The sequence below is a fragment of the Mastacembelus armatus genome, chromosome 8, assembly GCF_900324485.2.
Source record: "Mastacembelus armatus chromosome 8, fMasArm1.2, whole genome shotgun sequence".
NCBI classification, from domain to species: Eukaryota; Metazoa; Chordata; class Actinopteri; order Synbranchiformes; family Mastacembelidae; genus Mastacembelus; species Mastacembelus armatus.
In genome coordinates, this window is record NC_046640.1 from 8,542,151 (window position 1) to 8,557,424 (window position 15,274).

At 40.2% G+C, this 15,274-nt stretch overlaps 2 protein-coding genes and 1 non-coding gene across 7 annotated transcripts in view; 2 read left to right on the top strand and 1 right to left on the bottom strand.

Moving 5' to 3' along the window:
* Nucleotides 1-2,585: 2,585 nt before the first annotated feature.
* Nucleotides 2,586-10,762, top strand: eif3d (eukaryotic translation initiation factor 3, subunit D). The gene is made up of 16 exons (XM_026325148.1): nt 2,586-2,720; nt 3,705-3,830; nt 3,943-3,988; nt 4,473-4,609; nt 5,483-5,568; nt 5,705-5,777; nt 6,079-6,200; nt 6,295-6,427; nt 6,555-6,702; nt 6,881-7,011; nt 7,433-7,518; nt 7,817-7,946; nt 8,508-8,650; nt 10,008-10,200; nt 10,301-10,394; nt 10,638-10,762. The coding sequence occupies exons 2-16, from the start codon at nt 3,708-3,710 to the stop codon at nt 10,649-10,651; spliced, it is 1,659 nt and encodes a 552-aa protein (XP_026180933.1). The 5' UTR covers nt 2,586-2,720; nt 3,705-3,707; the 3' UTR covers nt 10,652-10,762.
* Nucleotides 3,522-3,617, top strand: LOC113141722 (small Cajal body-specific RNA 18). Its single transcript, XR_003296798.1, has one exon.
* Nucleotides 10,763-10,860: 98 nt separating the features above from the next.
* LOC113140992 (amine sulfotransferase-like) overlaps nt 10,861-15,274 on the bottom strand; it is a 29,731-nt gene continuing 25,317 nt past the window's right edge. For all 5 annotated transcript variants that reach the window (XM_026325155.2, XM_026325152.2, XM_026325153.2 and 2 more), the window contains 4 exons: nt 13,914-14,040; nt 11,936-12,030; nt 11,668-11,839; nt 10,861-11,587 (listed from right to left, as the gene is read on the bottom strand). In XM_026325155.2, coding sequence (XP_026180940.1) covers nt 11,478-11,587; nt 11,668-11,839; nt 11,936-12,030; nt 13,914-14,040 — 504 coding nt within the window. In that variant the 3' untranslated portion in view covers nt 10,861-11,477. The remainder of the gene's footprint in view (nt 11,588-11,667; nt 11,840-11,935; nt 12,031-13,913; nt 14,041-15,274) is intronic.

Genomic DNA, 15,274 nt, shown 5'->3' on the forward strand with positions numbered 1-15,274 from the left:
CAAGTTAACTCTAATAGCCTATTATTCTTTTTTTTTTTTTTTTTTTTTGGCAGGAGCAGCAGTGGAAACCCAGAGCAAACACTGTCATCAGCTCAAGACGATGAACACAACACACAAGGTCCACTGATTATCCTCATAAATATTAATGTTTCGCTTTTGGGTCAAATCAAAAATCTCAATCAAATAGGTTTATTCTGTTGCACATTTAGCACATTTAAATCATCTATGCATGTTTGCTCATTGCTTGGTCATTTATATCTACAGTGTAATCAGGATGCATGAAGAGCCCTAACTTGATCCCGCTGGTAATGTGTGCTGAGTGGGAGTTATTACTTTGTGTATTTTACTGCAATGTATGTGTTGATTTAAGTGCAGAAACAGCTTCCTGATGGTACATAAACTCTCATCAAAGTGTCTGCAGCAGAGATTGCAGAGATGTAAAACTGTCAGGTTTTACATCTCATTTTATGAAATTGTTTGGAATAAATGTAACTATTGGGGGATATGTGCAACATAAATCTTCTGGATGCAGATTGGTGTAGATTTTGCACATTATATGCACTGGGTTGTTTTTCTGCTGTCGTGTTTTGTTTTTTCTAATAGTCCTGCCGTGTTTTGTTTGTGTTTTGTGTCATAATTACAAATCTGTCGTTGAATATATTAAGGTATGACAGCAGAAATAAAAAAGATAATTCAGTAAAACTTTTTTGTGTCAAGTTTGCATTTTGTTTCTTTTCAAACTAGACAAACAGACATAACTACTTGAGCTTTGGTGAGACTGCTAGGTTTGATTTTATTATTAACTTTAGCCAGTTTGGCTGTTCTTTCTGTTTGCAGTCTTTATCAAAGCTAAGGGCAACACAGTGGCTTGGTTGCCTCACAGGAAGAAGGTTCCTGGTTTGAAACCCATCAGGGGCCTTCCTGTGTGGAGTTTGCATGTTCTCCCTGTGCTTGTGTGGGTTTTCTCCAGGTACTCTGGTTTCCTCCCACAGTCCAAAAACATGTATGTCAGGTTGATTGGTGACTCTAAATTGCCCATAGGAGTGAGTGTGAGTGTGTGAGGTTGTTTGTCTCTATGTGGCCCTGTGATGGACTGGTAACTTGTCCAGGGTGGACCCCTGCCTTTCACCCAGAGAGAGCTGGGATAGGCTCCCGCAGATCCCTGTGACCCTGGTTAGGAATAAGGTATAGAAAATGGATAGATGGATGAATACAGTGAAGAGTTAGGATTAAAGGTTTGTTAAAGCTCAAAGGACAATTAAATGATGTGTAGATAAATGTAGATGTTGAAAAGACCAGATATCAAACATGGCAGCATCATTCATCGCCTGACTGATCCCTGAACAGTGTATACAATCACTGCAATTGTAGGTGAATCCTATGAGAAATAATCCCTCTGTATTAAACTGACATCCATCACACAGACAATCCTCTTTATTATATTAATCAGATTTCTTGACCTTTTTGGTGCATGAATAATATCTTAATTGGATCCATGGATTAGTTTGGAAAACACACTCAAGGCCTCCCCAATGACAGCAGAAAACATCAGTGTGTTGGTCGAGCTCAGATTGAGATGTTATCTTTGTGGAAAAGAACAGACTCACACACACACACACACACAGGTAATGTGTGTCTAATTTACATTTATAAAGCTCTTATGACAGTTCCCTGAGTTTGTGCATGTAAAGTATACATGCTGCCTAATTACCTGTATAACAAAAAGGCAAATTAAAATGTTTTTAACCCCCTGACCTCAAATCTGTTGCACATAGCAATTAGAAAAAAAGAGAGGAGAGTCTGCAGACACCAAATGCATTTAAAATACACTATGAAAGATTTACCTCTCTAGAGGGTGCACAGTCCAGCAGAACAGTGCAGCCCTGATACCAACACTGGTCACATTTTGCAGCCATTATTTTCCTATAAGTTTAGTTTGTGAGTCTGTAATGACTCCTTGCACATAAGTAAAATTCTTTACAAAAAGTGGTAATAGTGTATCAGTCTGATATCTGATGCCTCCTCTTACTTTTAGCAAGATGAGTGTGTCCCTGCCCCCTGGAGGCTACATTGTGCTTTCAGCTGCAAAAATAAAACGCGTAGCAGGCAATGACTGTAGAAGGGGTCCGTGATTAAAGGTGTAACCGTGATTAAATGTTCTCATGATATAAATCTAACAAGAGATTTCTTCTACCACTGATTATCATAATGTGGGTTCCTTTAACATTTTAAATGTAGTCTGAAAACAGAGTTAAAAGATAACTCGCTTATTTAAAAAAAAACAAAGAATAATCTTAGAAGAAAAATAACAACTAAAGATACCGTTTTTAAGAAAATAATAATAACTGAAAAAAAATATAGTTGCATTATTATGCTTCCGGTGAATCTTTTCGACGTAAAAGTCAAAACGGGACTGTCCTGTGTTGTGTTGACTGTGTAGCCGCAAATATACAAAGCATGTCAATATTCACGAGTCATCTTAAGTATTACTTTATAAAACCCTTTTGCTTTCTTAACATGATCGACTCATAAACATAAAACATTAACATAAAACGAACTCTGGTTTGTCATTACGTCAGCTGAAGTTGAAATACGGCAGGAGCAACTTTCAGCTTTACGGCAGTTTACCACTTCCTTTCTTCCCGGCGTTGTGTCGGTGGTTTACGTCGATTGAAGACATCTCGAATATAAAGTTATCATAGGGTGTCGTTTCATTCACGGTAAGATTACACCAAAGTACGTATAGACGCATGAAGGTTGTCTGTTTTCATTAGTGGTGTAAGCTCAGCAGAAGACACATATGTGTACGTGTTAGTAGCCTGCTATCTGGTTAGCTTAGCCTTGCTGGCGTGGCCACATGACTAGCGTTAGCAGTGGCCACCGTTAGCTGCTAGTTAAGGTGGATCTGCAAATAAATCCGCTACATAACCCAACATTCAACAGACAGATGAGCTGTGCTTCTGCTGGGTAACATCTCTGGTTGATCCCTGTAACTCAGCTTCCTGTAACTGCCGAATTTCTGTGGCTATTATACATTTCTTTTCGGATGTGCTCATATTATCGATGATGTTGGCCAGTAGTGCCAGCTGTTACTGGAATAGACCACCGAGGTCTGGATGAGGAAACAAAAACACTGATAACAGTATTAAGGCTTCACATTTCTGAAACTGTTGTAATCAGTCTTTGTCTTTTCTGGATTATTGAACAATGTGGATTTAAAGTATAGTGTTTGTGTTATCACCCCAGTAAATTATAAAACTCTGTCCATTAAAGTCATGCAGTTATATGGATTAAAGTCCTGTTTTAATAGTTGCTGCTTCTTCTGTTTATATTTGTGCTAATAGTCAATGTGGATAATAGCATCTTTAGCAATAGAAGCCCCAGTCTTTACAAGGATTTTAAGCAATGAGTATAAAATAATGAATATGTGTTTATTCATGAATGAAAAATGTTATTTGCAGCCAAAGCCCCAGTTCAGAAGATTTATATGGAGTTGTACCAGCTTGTTGTTCGATGTTCAGGGGTCAGTGATGACTAGCCCACTGCGCAAGCTGATCAGTGCCTATTTGATTTAGTGCATTGCTGAAGAAATCAGTGCTGATCATTGCCTGAGACCCTGTGCTTCTTTGAGACATCATTTGCTTGAGTCCTTCACTTACTTTTGATTTTCTGCTTGGTCACTGAAGTGTTGTCTCTGACCTCAGGTCATGGCGAAATTCCACGCCCCTGTGATCCAGGACAACCCGTCCGGATGGGGTCCATGTGCAGTCCCAGAGAAGTTTAAAGATATGCCCTACCAGCCTTTCAGCAAAGGAGACCGTCTGGGAAAGGTTTTTTTTTTTGTCAAATTACATATTTGTAAAGTTCAGCACTGGAAAAAAAACAGATTGTCATGAGTTTGTTTTCCATAGTTTTGCTAACAGTGTTCATTCCATCTGTCAGGTTGCTGACTGGACTGGAGCAACTTATCAAGACAAGAGATACACAAGTGAGTGATAGCGATCTTTAATGTGTTTCAAAAAGTGTACAAGATGTGACTGAAACCAATAAAGTGATGGTTGAATCATTAGACTTTGTCTGGACAATAAAGAGGCCAAATAGTCTGAATGTCTTTTAATATAAGCTAACATATGTATTTTTAAATGCCTCAAAAATCTAATATCAGCAGGTTATACTCTTATATTCTTTGCTTCAAATGCCTTTATTGGAGTAAAGTTGAATATTAAAATTGATTCAAGGTTCAAATAAACAAATAAACTAACTGGGAGCTTGGAAATGCACAAATTTAGGGCAGCTGATTATGAAGTTGATCCCGATTCGCAAAGAAACTTCACAGCAAATCAAACCATAGCTGCTTTTCACCATTTATTTTATAAAAAATATATATATATATATAGCTGGGTAAATAAAATACACTAATTACTACACTGTTTCAAGTAGACTTCTTGTGCTTATATTTATTTTGTCTTCAGATAAGTATTCCTCTCAGTTCGGAGGCGGCAGTCAGTATGCTTACTTTCATGAGGAGGATGAGACGAGCTTCCAGTTGGTGGACACTGCCAAGACGCAAAAGACGGCCTACCAGAGGAACCGCATGAGGTTTGCTCAGGTACAACAGACTAAGACCACAGAAACACTGAACATATGTGTGCCTGCAGGTGGTGGAAAAGGTCATTGAATGTGGCTTAAAAGTTTTAACAGTGGTTCCTCTTGGTCAGCTGGTCAGGGAGGTTGGATCTGCAGGCCTCGCTGTGTGATGGATAGGGCGGATCGTTGTGTGGGTGGGGTTTTGTGTTGTGTGTGTGTGTGTGTGTGAAGCTTGGATAAGCCATTTCCTCAGTATGAGCATGAGCAAATAACTGTCATGGCATTATAGAAATTTGTAGGTGTGGCCTCCCAATTGACATTGTATAAACTACAAAACTACACTGTCTATAAACTACATATTAGGCTGGACTGTCTAAGCAGAAGGATAATCAGTTTTTATGGAGTTTTAGTGTCTAATTATTAATTCTGCCGTTAGCCATCATAGCTAGAAAGCTCATCAGCTAATGGGCAAATGTCAGTTCTAAAAACTTTAATTTAAATTCAAAATGAACTTGGTTAATCCACTTTCTGACGCATACTTGCACCTGCTGCAAGTAGTGAGTGATATTAATGTCAATAAAAGACTTTATAATATATTCATTCATTCATTCATTATCTATACCCACATATTCCTATTTAGGGTCACAGGGATCTGCTGGAGCCTATCCAGTGAAAGGCACATTTTATAATATATTTTGAAAACAACATATACACATATTGATCTGTGACTGATTTGACTATGGAAATGGTATTGATTTGTATTTATTTGGCACGGTCTTAAATTTCATGTGGTGACTTAAATAAATAGCCTTCAGAAACCCTGTCATGCTTATGTCTTGTATGTTATAAAAGGTCTATATAGGGATGCATAAAAGGATGTTGTTTGTTTCAACAGAGGAATCTGCGTAGGGATAAGGACCGCAGGAACCTGACCCAGTTCAATATGCAGACACTTCCAAAGAGTGCGAAGCAAAAAGAGAGGTGAGTTTCTACTAAAGATTTTGTTCTTTTAGACTCCGCATAAGAGGAATATCACCACGGGATTGCATTCATCACTTTGTTTTGTGCCAAGAGCTGGTCATGTTGTGAAAGGGTTAGCACGTTTTTGTCTTTTCAGGGATCGTATGCGCTTGCAGAAGAAGTTCCAAAAGCAGTTTGGTGTCCGTCAGAAGTGGGACCAGAAATCCCAGGTATTGATCCGTATTCATTTTGTGACTGTACTGGAAATGTGACTTCTTTGTCACTTGGTTGACAGAGAATTAATTTGCATCTAATTTGTCCGTTTTCAAGCGAAACACCATCAATTTATTGGTTGCAGCCTGTCCCGTGTAAACGTTAACAGCTTTTCATTGTGATATATGATACAGAAATTAAAATCTTTGGGCTTTGGACTGTTTGTCCCAAATTGCATACATACCACAAACATAAATCCTTAGGCACAATTTATTGAAAGTTGTTTCTAGTCTTATGATTTTACTCATGTTCACCAAGGCCCAGCTGAAGCCCAGAGATTCCTCTGTGGAGGTGAGGAGTGACTGGGAGGTGAAGGAGGAGATGGACTTTCCCAGACTGATGAAGATGAGATACATGGAGGTGGCTGACCCTGTTGACATGTAAGTGAAACCTAACTGCTCTTAGCCGTCAATCAGTGAGCTTGTTTCAGGGAGAAGTAAAGAGGTTGATGAACTTGTTTCCTGTCTCCTCCAGCGAGTGCTGCGGTGCTTTGGAGTACTACGATAAGGCTTTTGATCGGATCACCACTCGCAACGAAAAGCAGCTGAAAAGCATCAAGAGAATCTTCCACACTGTCACTACCACCGATGATCCTGTCATCCGCAAGGTTCAAAGTTTTTGTTTTTTTTTTTTCCCCTCTCCTTTTCTCTTTAAACGTAATGAGCTCCCTCTGTAAACACGTCATACATAACGTTCTCCACAATAACAAGCAGTGTCCTTTTTTGTTTTTATAGCTGGCTAAGACCCAGGGTAACGTGTTTGCCACTGATGCCATATTAGCCACCCTGATGTGCTGCACACGCTCAGTCAACTCCTGGGATATCATTGTGCAGAGAGTGGGCAACAAGCTGTTTTTCGACAAGAGAGACAACTCTGACTTTGGTGAGGCTTTGTGGCATTTGTGTGCACTCATTACAAGCATCAACATCGCTCTCACCATACATTCTCAAATTTTTGTAATGCAATAGGTGGGGTTGTGGCTATAGGATCAAATAAAGGCAGGCTGAGACATGTGAAATGACCTGCTTTAATACTGTAACACCTGCAACGTTCTCCTCAGATTTGCTAACTGTGAGCGAGACGGCCAACGAGCCACCACAAGATGAGGGCAACTCCTTCAACTCTCCTCGAAACCTGGCGATGGAAGCCACGTATATCAACCACAACTTCAGCCAGCAGTGTTTGCGCATGGTGAGCACAAATATAATTTAAAACTTTCCAGCTTATTCTCTCCAGCTTATTCATCAAGCAACATATTTTAAAAATCTACTCTTGAGTTTTAAGGGTGCAGGTAAATGGTTTTGTTACATTTGACCAGAGTCAAACTAGCTGCTTCTCTGTCTGTGTCCAGTCTTAGCGCTAAGCTAATAATAAAGCTAAATAAAGTTAACTGTACTTATGTTGAGCAGAGGGATGAGTGGGCTCAATTTTCTAACCCTTCAATAAACAAAATAAGTGTTTCTTAATTTCAGATTGTTTGCTTTAACCAGTGGCTTCAGCCATGCAGTTAATGTTCATTTAGGGCTTTGAGATTTTAATGTGTTCCTCAAACTGGTTGTTTTGAAAATTGCTTGTTTTTTCATCAGGATATGTCGTTTCTTCTTTTGTACAGGGTGGAGAGCGGTACAAGTTTCCTACCTCCAATCCATTTGTGGAGGAGGATATGGATAAGAGTGAGGTGGCATCTGTAGCCTACAGGTAGGCACTAAATTAATGTCATTCTTTTGTGTCAAATGGTCAAACCTTAGGTCAGCTTTAAGCCCCATCAAATAGCGTTTTAATTATTTCAACAGTTACTACAGTGCATACAGAAAATAGACTGTTCCTCCAGGATCATGGTCGTCCATAACAACAACACGAGATCACACAAATTCACATTTATGACTTCACTGAAGAGCCTTAAAGACCCTTGGGCCACTGTGCTGCTGGACTAGCACCCAGTGATGTTATTGACAGCTGTTTATTCTCAGGCTGATGTGTTGTCTTTGTGTCTCAGGTACCGCCACTGGAAGCTTGGGGATGACATCGATCTGATCGTCCGTTGTGAGCATGATGGAGTCATGACCGGTGCCAATGGAGAGGTGTCCTTCATTAACGTCAAGACCCTCAACGAGTGGGACTCCAGGGTAAGGAAAGGCAGCGCAGGAAAAAGGTTTAGTGGTTTCAGCTGTGGGTGATGTTCGTCCTCAGTTTGTCATGTCATGCAAAATCATGAATGACTTTTCACACTATTTACATAGAATTTGCATGTCGTTATTTCTTTCGGTCAGTATTAGGTTTTTTGTACTTGACAAATTTCATTTTCAATCAGAAGTGTCTGTTTTAAAGGTCAATATGCAGTTGCATGTTTTGTTCATGACCTTAGCAATCAGAAAACTAGTAACTAAGTAAACTAGGATTTTAGACCCTAAACATGCTCAGCCAACTGAGCATTTTTTCTCAAAGCCTGAAGCTGAATTTCAGTTATTAGACTGGCAGATTTAAAACGGTATTTAACACAACTAGACCATACCCAGCCATAGAAAAAGGGATACCAAAACTGAAACATAGTTTATAGTTTACAAATTATATTTGTTTATATTATTGTAATTATTTTTAAAGTTTGGTAGTTCAAATGTTAAAATTTACTGTTAATGCCAGTTGAACAGTTGCAACTGCATTGAGCTTTTTGTTTTTGTTCTCATCAGTATTGTAATGGAGTGGACTGGCGTCAGAAGCTGGACTCTCAGAGAGGAGCTGTCCTGGCCACTGAGCTGAAGAATAACAGCTATAAACTGGCCCGCTGGACCTGCTGTGCCATGCTGGCTGGATCAGAGTACCTCAAACTGGGGTAAAGAACACACGTGACTTATTATACTGTCCTTATTGAGAGATATAGGAGACAGAGGAGCAGGATGGAAATTAAGTGGGTTTTTTTTTGTTTTGACATGTCCTGACATTTGTGCTTTTTTCAGTGTTTTTTAAACACATTAATGTCTAAAGTCTGATAACACTGTAATCAGCACAAAATTGGCTACAATAATATGTGAGCAGCAAGTTTATACATTACTGTGTTTTTGAGAAAAAAGTGTTTATGCATGGCTAGTGAAAAACTACAATTTTTTACTCACTGAAATAAGACCATAAAACACAAACAGAACATTGGTTCACAAGACTTTGGAGACCAGCATGTTGTGGGCTAAAGTGTTTACTTCAGAGTGCTGTGAATGTCATCTTGTTCACACATTCACAGTAAACAATACACTGATTTAAATTTTCTAAGACACTTTTTGTCCAGAAAGGCCATATGCAAGAGGGTGTGTCTGAGGATGAATAGTCATGTGATTTACCTGAGAACACAAAAGACGCACTGAACGACCAGACAAAGGCGCGCATAATGAGCCTTTCAGTCAATGTAGATGGGACGGATTAGTGCAGCACAATACAACACAATGAGGAGCCAAACGATCCTCATTTGAGTTAAAATCAGTGTTTTTACTCTGAGGACAAGCTAAACTATTTGTCTCTGTGTGGAATGTAAGGAGCGCCGCTTCACGTGCGTAACGCGCCATCATCCAAACGAGCAGAAAAAGTGAGTAAATTCTATGATGAAGTTTGATATTTTGTGTCATTTCTCGGGGGTGTGCACATATTTACCTGGTTCACCTGAGATTATTTACATGTGAACAGTGGACAGTGTACAAGGCGGGACCGCATTACCTGTAATGAGGTGAGACAGGAAAAAACTGACTTCTCCTTACGTTCATACGGATTAAATAAAAAGTGATGATTTGTTTTCGACTTGAATTGTTTCACTCAAAAGAAAACATTTCAAGCTTTCTAGCCATATAATTCTTATTTTTATGAGCCAAGTATTCGCTGAGATTCTGGTTGTTTTATTTACGCGTCTGTGAAGAGAAATGGCAGAGACAGAAAAGTCCGAGAGCGCACCCTGTCGGCTTTCTTTATTTAAAAAAAGCACAATGTTTTGTTGTTATTATGATGGTATACCACTAAAACTAGACCCTTTACAGATTTGAATGATATACTTCTTTTATCTGTACGATCAGAATTGACGGAGTGATTTAAGTTTGTTTCGGCCTTATCAGAAAAAGATGCGTCAAAACGCGCCTGCGCGTGCGTCGACCCCAGAGGGTTAACACTGACATGACAAATGTTGACTCATTGGCTCCCTATATGTTCTTCAGGTATGTGTCACGGTACCATGTAAAGGACTCTGCTCGCCACGTCATCCTGGGCACCCAGCAGTTCAAACCCAATGAGTTCGCCAGCCAGATCAACCTGAGCATGGAGAACGCCTGGGGAATCCTCCGCTGTGTCATCGATATTTGCCGCAAGCTGGACGAGGGAAAGTACCTCATCCTGAAAGACCCTAACAAGGTGAGATGTCAGCTTCAACTTTCACACACCAAGATTACAGAAGTGAAGAAAACTGTGAATTGTTAAGAGAGTTTATGGGTTGATACTCTTTTGTCTGCAGCAAGTGATTCGGGTGTACAGCTTGCCTGATGGGACCTTCAGCTCTGATGAAGAGGAGGAGGAAGAAGAAGATGAAGAGGATGAGGAGGAAGAAGGTGAGAATTGGCTGCTGCTTTTTTCATTTCATGTCAGATGTTATAATTTATGTACATTGACGGTATGAGCTTTAGCAGCAACGTGGTGAACAGAGCTCACCACATAGGTAACTACAACTGAAAAATCCAGCCTGGTCCAAAAAGCAGGTTTCCTAAGTTATGATTGTAACCTAGAGAACATGCGTCTTAGTACAGTCTCCATATTAATCTTAGAAAACCAATTTCTATCTTCTCTCCTCCCAGACGAAGAGAACTGAAGTGTGGAGTCGGCTCCAGTGACAAACCAGCCTTCACCATACACATAGAAACACAATGCAATTCCTTTTCACTTTAATAAAGACAGCAGATTGGCCAGCTTCTTTCATTGGTGTTCTTTGTTTCTGTGTGTTCATTTATTCCTTGGACAGAAGGAATAAGTCAGAAAGTATTTTAACAGGTGTGTGTTTTTGTGAATGATAGTAACAGCATACAGCTGCTGTAAGTGCAAGACAGTGAATGATGTTTGAGTTAGTTTCTTGGTTAAAGAACAGACTGGATAAGGCCTGTAACGTTACAAATTAATAGTATTTGCAACAGTCTACCCAAGAAACCAACAATAAATTACCTCTACTCAGTGACACACACTGAGACATGTTTCCTCATTATGAAGCATGTGATCTGAATATTATTAACTAAACAACCGTACAGTTTTACAGCAGATTGTTTAAAAAAAAAAAAAAAAAGTAGAGATCCCACACCTGTGAAGTTGACTCTTGCTTACTTATGCAGTAATAATTTCAGGCACTGGGGCAACATTTTTAAATATGTTTTACTCATATGTTTTGTAATTTAAAAAGTAATAAATCTCCCACTGCAGTGGCGTTTTGCCGATGTTTTTTAAATTCTTTCTGACTGATAGAGATCTATGGCACAGATGAATATACTGATCCTGTTTGCAGACTAACACACATTAACTGTGAGTAGGGCCAGTTCTCTGTTCAAGTCTCAGGGCTCGCAGGAATCGTCGGTGGGCAGAGTGAATAGCCAGCGCCCTGTCCACCTCATGACTGAGCAAGGCACCGGACCGTACTGTGGCTGATCTGCTTATTCCCAGATGAACTTCAGAGACAGGTCACCAAGTTTCTCCTGAAGCAGGTGATCCACTCTCTGACTCTGAGCAGCAGTAAAAATGTTCTTCCAGTCACCAACCTGACCTGCAATGACAAAATTGAAACTCTGCCCTTTATTTCTGCTCATATGATTCTGCACAGGAGCTGCAGTTTTCTTATGTTACCTTTGCGCATGAAGTTCCCACTGATCCTGTCTTGAAGTACAAACTCATAGTTTGCTTTTGGGTCTTTCTTCATGTTTTTAAATGTAGATTTTTCTACAACTTGCTCAATGTCTCCTTCACTGAGGTTTTTCCCTAAGAAAGTGCAGATTTTAGTCACTGCTGCCTTCAGGTCCTGTAGGAGAAGCAGAAGACCAACAGAAAATAACTAAAACTGATGAAAACATTATTGGATTTTTTTCAAATGAACCAGAAGAAAGAACATCTTTACCAAAATCATCTCCTCATAGGTGAGGAAGAGGATGTTGTACTGCTCTTTCTTTGTGTGCCACTCCCTGATGTGGTCAAACCAGGATCCTCCTGAAACTGCACAATTGTATGAAATATCTATTAATATAACATTTGATTTAACTCTTTCAAAGTTTTCTTACATACAAATGTTTAGCAATGCCAGTGCTGTGAAACAGGGTCTGTCAGTCCACTGCTTTGTTACAGACTGAAGGTAGACAGCCAGTAGGTAGACTGCCTGAATGTCTGTATGGAAATCCATGTTGACTAGACAGGAACTGACTCTTAGCACAATACAGTGGGTACGGAAAGTATTCAGACCCCTTTAAATGTTTCACTCTGCGTCATTGCAGCCATTTGCCAAAATCAAAAAAGTTCATTTTATTTCTCATTAATGTACACTCAGCACCCCATCTTGACAGAAAAAACAAATGTAGAAATTTTTGCAAATTTATTAAAAAAGAAAAATATCACATGGTCATAAGTATTCAGACCCTGTGCTCAGTATTGAGTAGAAGCACCCTTTTGAGCTAGTACAGCCATGAGTCTTCTTGGGAATGATGCAACAAGTTTTTCATACCTGGATTTGGGGATCCTCTGCCATTCTTCCTTGCAGATCCTCTCCAGTTCTGTCAGGTTGGATGGTGAACGTTGGTGGACAGCCATTTTCAGGTCTCTCCAGAGATGCTCAATTGGGTTTAGGTCAGGGCTCTGGCTGGGCCAGTCAAGAACGGTCACAGAGTTGTTCCGAAAGCCACTCCTTTGTTATTTTAGCTGTGTGCTTAGGGTCATTGTCCTGTTGAAAGGTGAACCTTCGGCCCAGTCTGAGGTCCTGAGCACTCTGGAAGAGGTTTTCTTCCAGGATATCTCTGTACTTGGCCGCATTCATCTTTCCTTCAATTGCAACCAGTCGTCCTGTCCCTGCAGCTGAAAAACACCCCCACAACATGATGCTCCCACCACCATGTTTCACTGTAGGGATTGTATTGGGCAGGTGATGAGCAGTGCCTGGTTTTCTCCACATATGCCGCTTAGAATTAACGCCAAAAAGTTCAATCTTGGTCTCATCAGACCTGAGAATCTTATTTCTCATAGTCTGGGAGTCATTCATGTGTTTTTTGGCAAACTCTATGCAGGCTTTCATGTGTCTTGCACTGAGGAGAGGCTTCCGTCGGCCCACTCTGCCATAAAGCCCCGACTGGTGGAGGGCTGCAGTGATAGTTGACTCTGTGGAACTTTCTCCCATCTCCCTACTCCATCTCTGGAGCTCAGCCACAGTGATCTTTGGGTTCTTCTTTACCTCTCTCACCAAGGCTCTTCTCCCACGATTGCTCAGTTTGGCTGGACGGCCAGGTCTAGGAAGAGTTCTGGTCGCCCCAAACTTTTTCCATTTGAGGATTATGGAGGCCACTGTGCTCTTAGGAACCTTGAGTGCTGCAGAAATTCTTTTGTAACCTTGGCCAGATCTGTGCCTTGCCAAATTCTGTCTCTGAGCTCCTTGGGCAGTTCCTTCGACCTCATGATTCTCATTTGCTCTGACATGCACTGTGAGCTGTAAGGTCTTATATAGACAGGTGTGTGCCTTTCCTAATCAAGTCCAATCAGTTTAATTAAACACAGCTGGACTCCAATGAAGGAGCAGAACCATCTCAAGGAGGATCAGAAGAAATGGACAGCATGTGAGTTAAATATGAGTGTCACTGCAAAGGGTCTGAATACTTATGACCATGTGATATTTCAGTTTTTGTTTTTAATAAATTTGCAAAAATTTCTACATTTCTGTTTTTTTCTGTCAAGATGGGGTGCTGAGTGTACATTAATGAGAAATAAAATGAACTTATTTGATTTTGGCAAATGGCTGCAATGACACAAAGAGTGAAACATTTAAAGGGGTCTGAATACTTTCCGTACCCACTGTATATTTCACATGAAGAGGCTGCAGTTTGTGGTTGGTATCTCACCGTTTCCTGTCAAATACTGCTCCAAAAAGTGCTCAAAGCTCTTGGGAGTCTCCATGTCAGCACAGACACTGCTGAAGTGGTAATAGGACACGATGTTGTCCTTTGGGTTACGCATCACATAAATGATCTGAGAAACAAACGCCAACCAGTTTAGCCTGATCCAGTACACACTGGTCTCTATTTAATGACACCTCATGTTTTTAGTTTACTTATTTTTACCTGTGCTAAATCAACAATTTGAAAAGACTAATATGATTCTGACTTTGTATCTAGTAATTAAAGCTAAAATATTTTATCAAATAGTTAATGACAGAATATTGATGTGTAGCTATTTTTTTTATAATTCATTCATCGTGTAAATACATTTTTCAAAAACTAAATGATGATGATCCCAGCTTCTTTAATGTGATGAAGTGAGGAAGGCATTGAAGAGGATGAAGAGTGGAAAGGCAGTTGGTCCTGACGACATACCTGTGGAGGTATAGAAGTGTTTAGGAGAGGTGGCAGTAGAGTTTTTGACTGGGCTACTTAAGGTCTTGGAGAGTGAGAGGATGCCTGAGGAATGGAGGAGAAGTGTACTGGTGCCCATCTTTAAGAACAAGGGAGACGTGCAGAGTTGTGGAAACTACAGAGGAATAAAGCTGATGAGTCACTGTGAAAAGGTTACCTCCTTTTCATTAGGCCGGGAGTTCCTAAATGTTAATTATGTTTAATGGATTTATTTGTGATTGTGTAATGAGTTATGTGTTTTATAGTTTTAGCAGCAGGGCCTGGTAGAGAAGAGTGGAATTTCCTTTGGGGCAGTGTCAGGTGGGATGGTTGTTGAGTTAAGGTAGGGGGTGCAATTAGCCCAATTAGAAGCAGGTGTGCACTGATAGGCAATCGTAGCTGGGAGATACCATTTTGAGTTAAGGTAGGGGGCTTAGTTGTAGGGAAATCTAGAATGTATAAATCTAAGAGAGTTGTAGGCATCACACTGTTTGTTTGTGGTAGCTGTATGGAGTAATAGGTGGGAGAGATATATTGGCTAGTATTGAAGGTAATGGGAAGGTAAAAGGTAACCGAGCTCACCCTAGGGACACCGGTATAGTTGGTAGGGTCTAGTGGAGGTGAGGTATTAAGGCCAGGTAGTCTGGATAGGTGAGGGAGAGAAAGGACAGCTTGCTGTGACGCTGCAATTTTAAGGCACTTTTTTCCTAACGTTTTGTAACCTGGGATTTGGTTTGCTTTTGTTAGTTTTGTTAATAAATATCACTTTTTGTACATACTCCGGACTGCTGAGCTGTTTCTTCAAACCATCCCTTTTTGGTCATGCCGAGTTTCCTCTTTCATATGGGGAGCGCGGTGTGACAGTCACACAA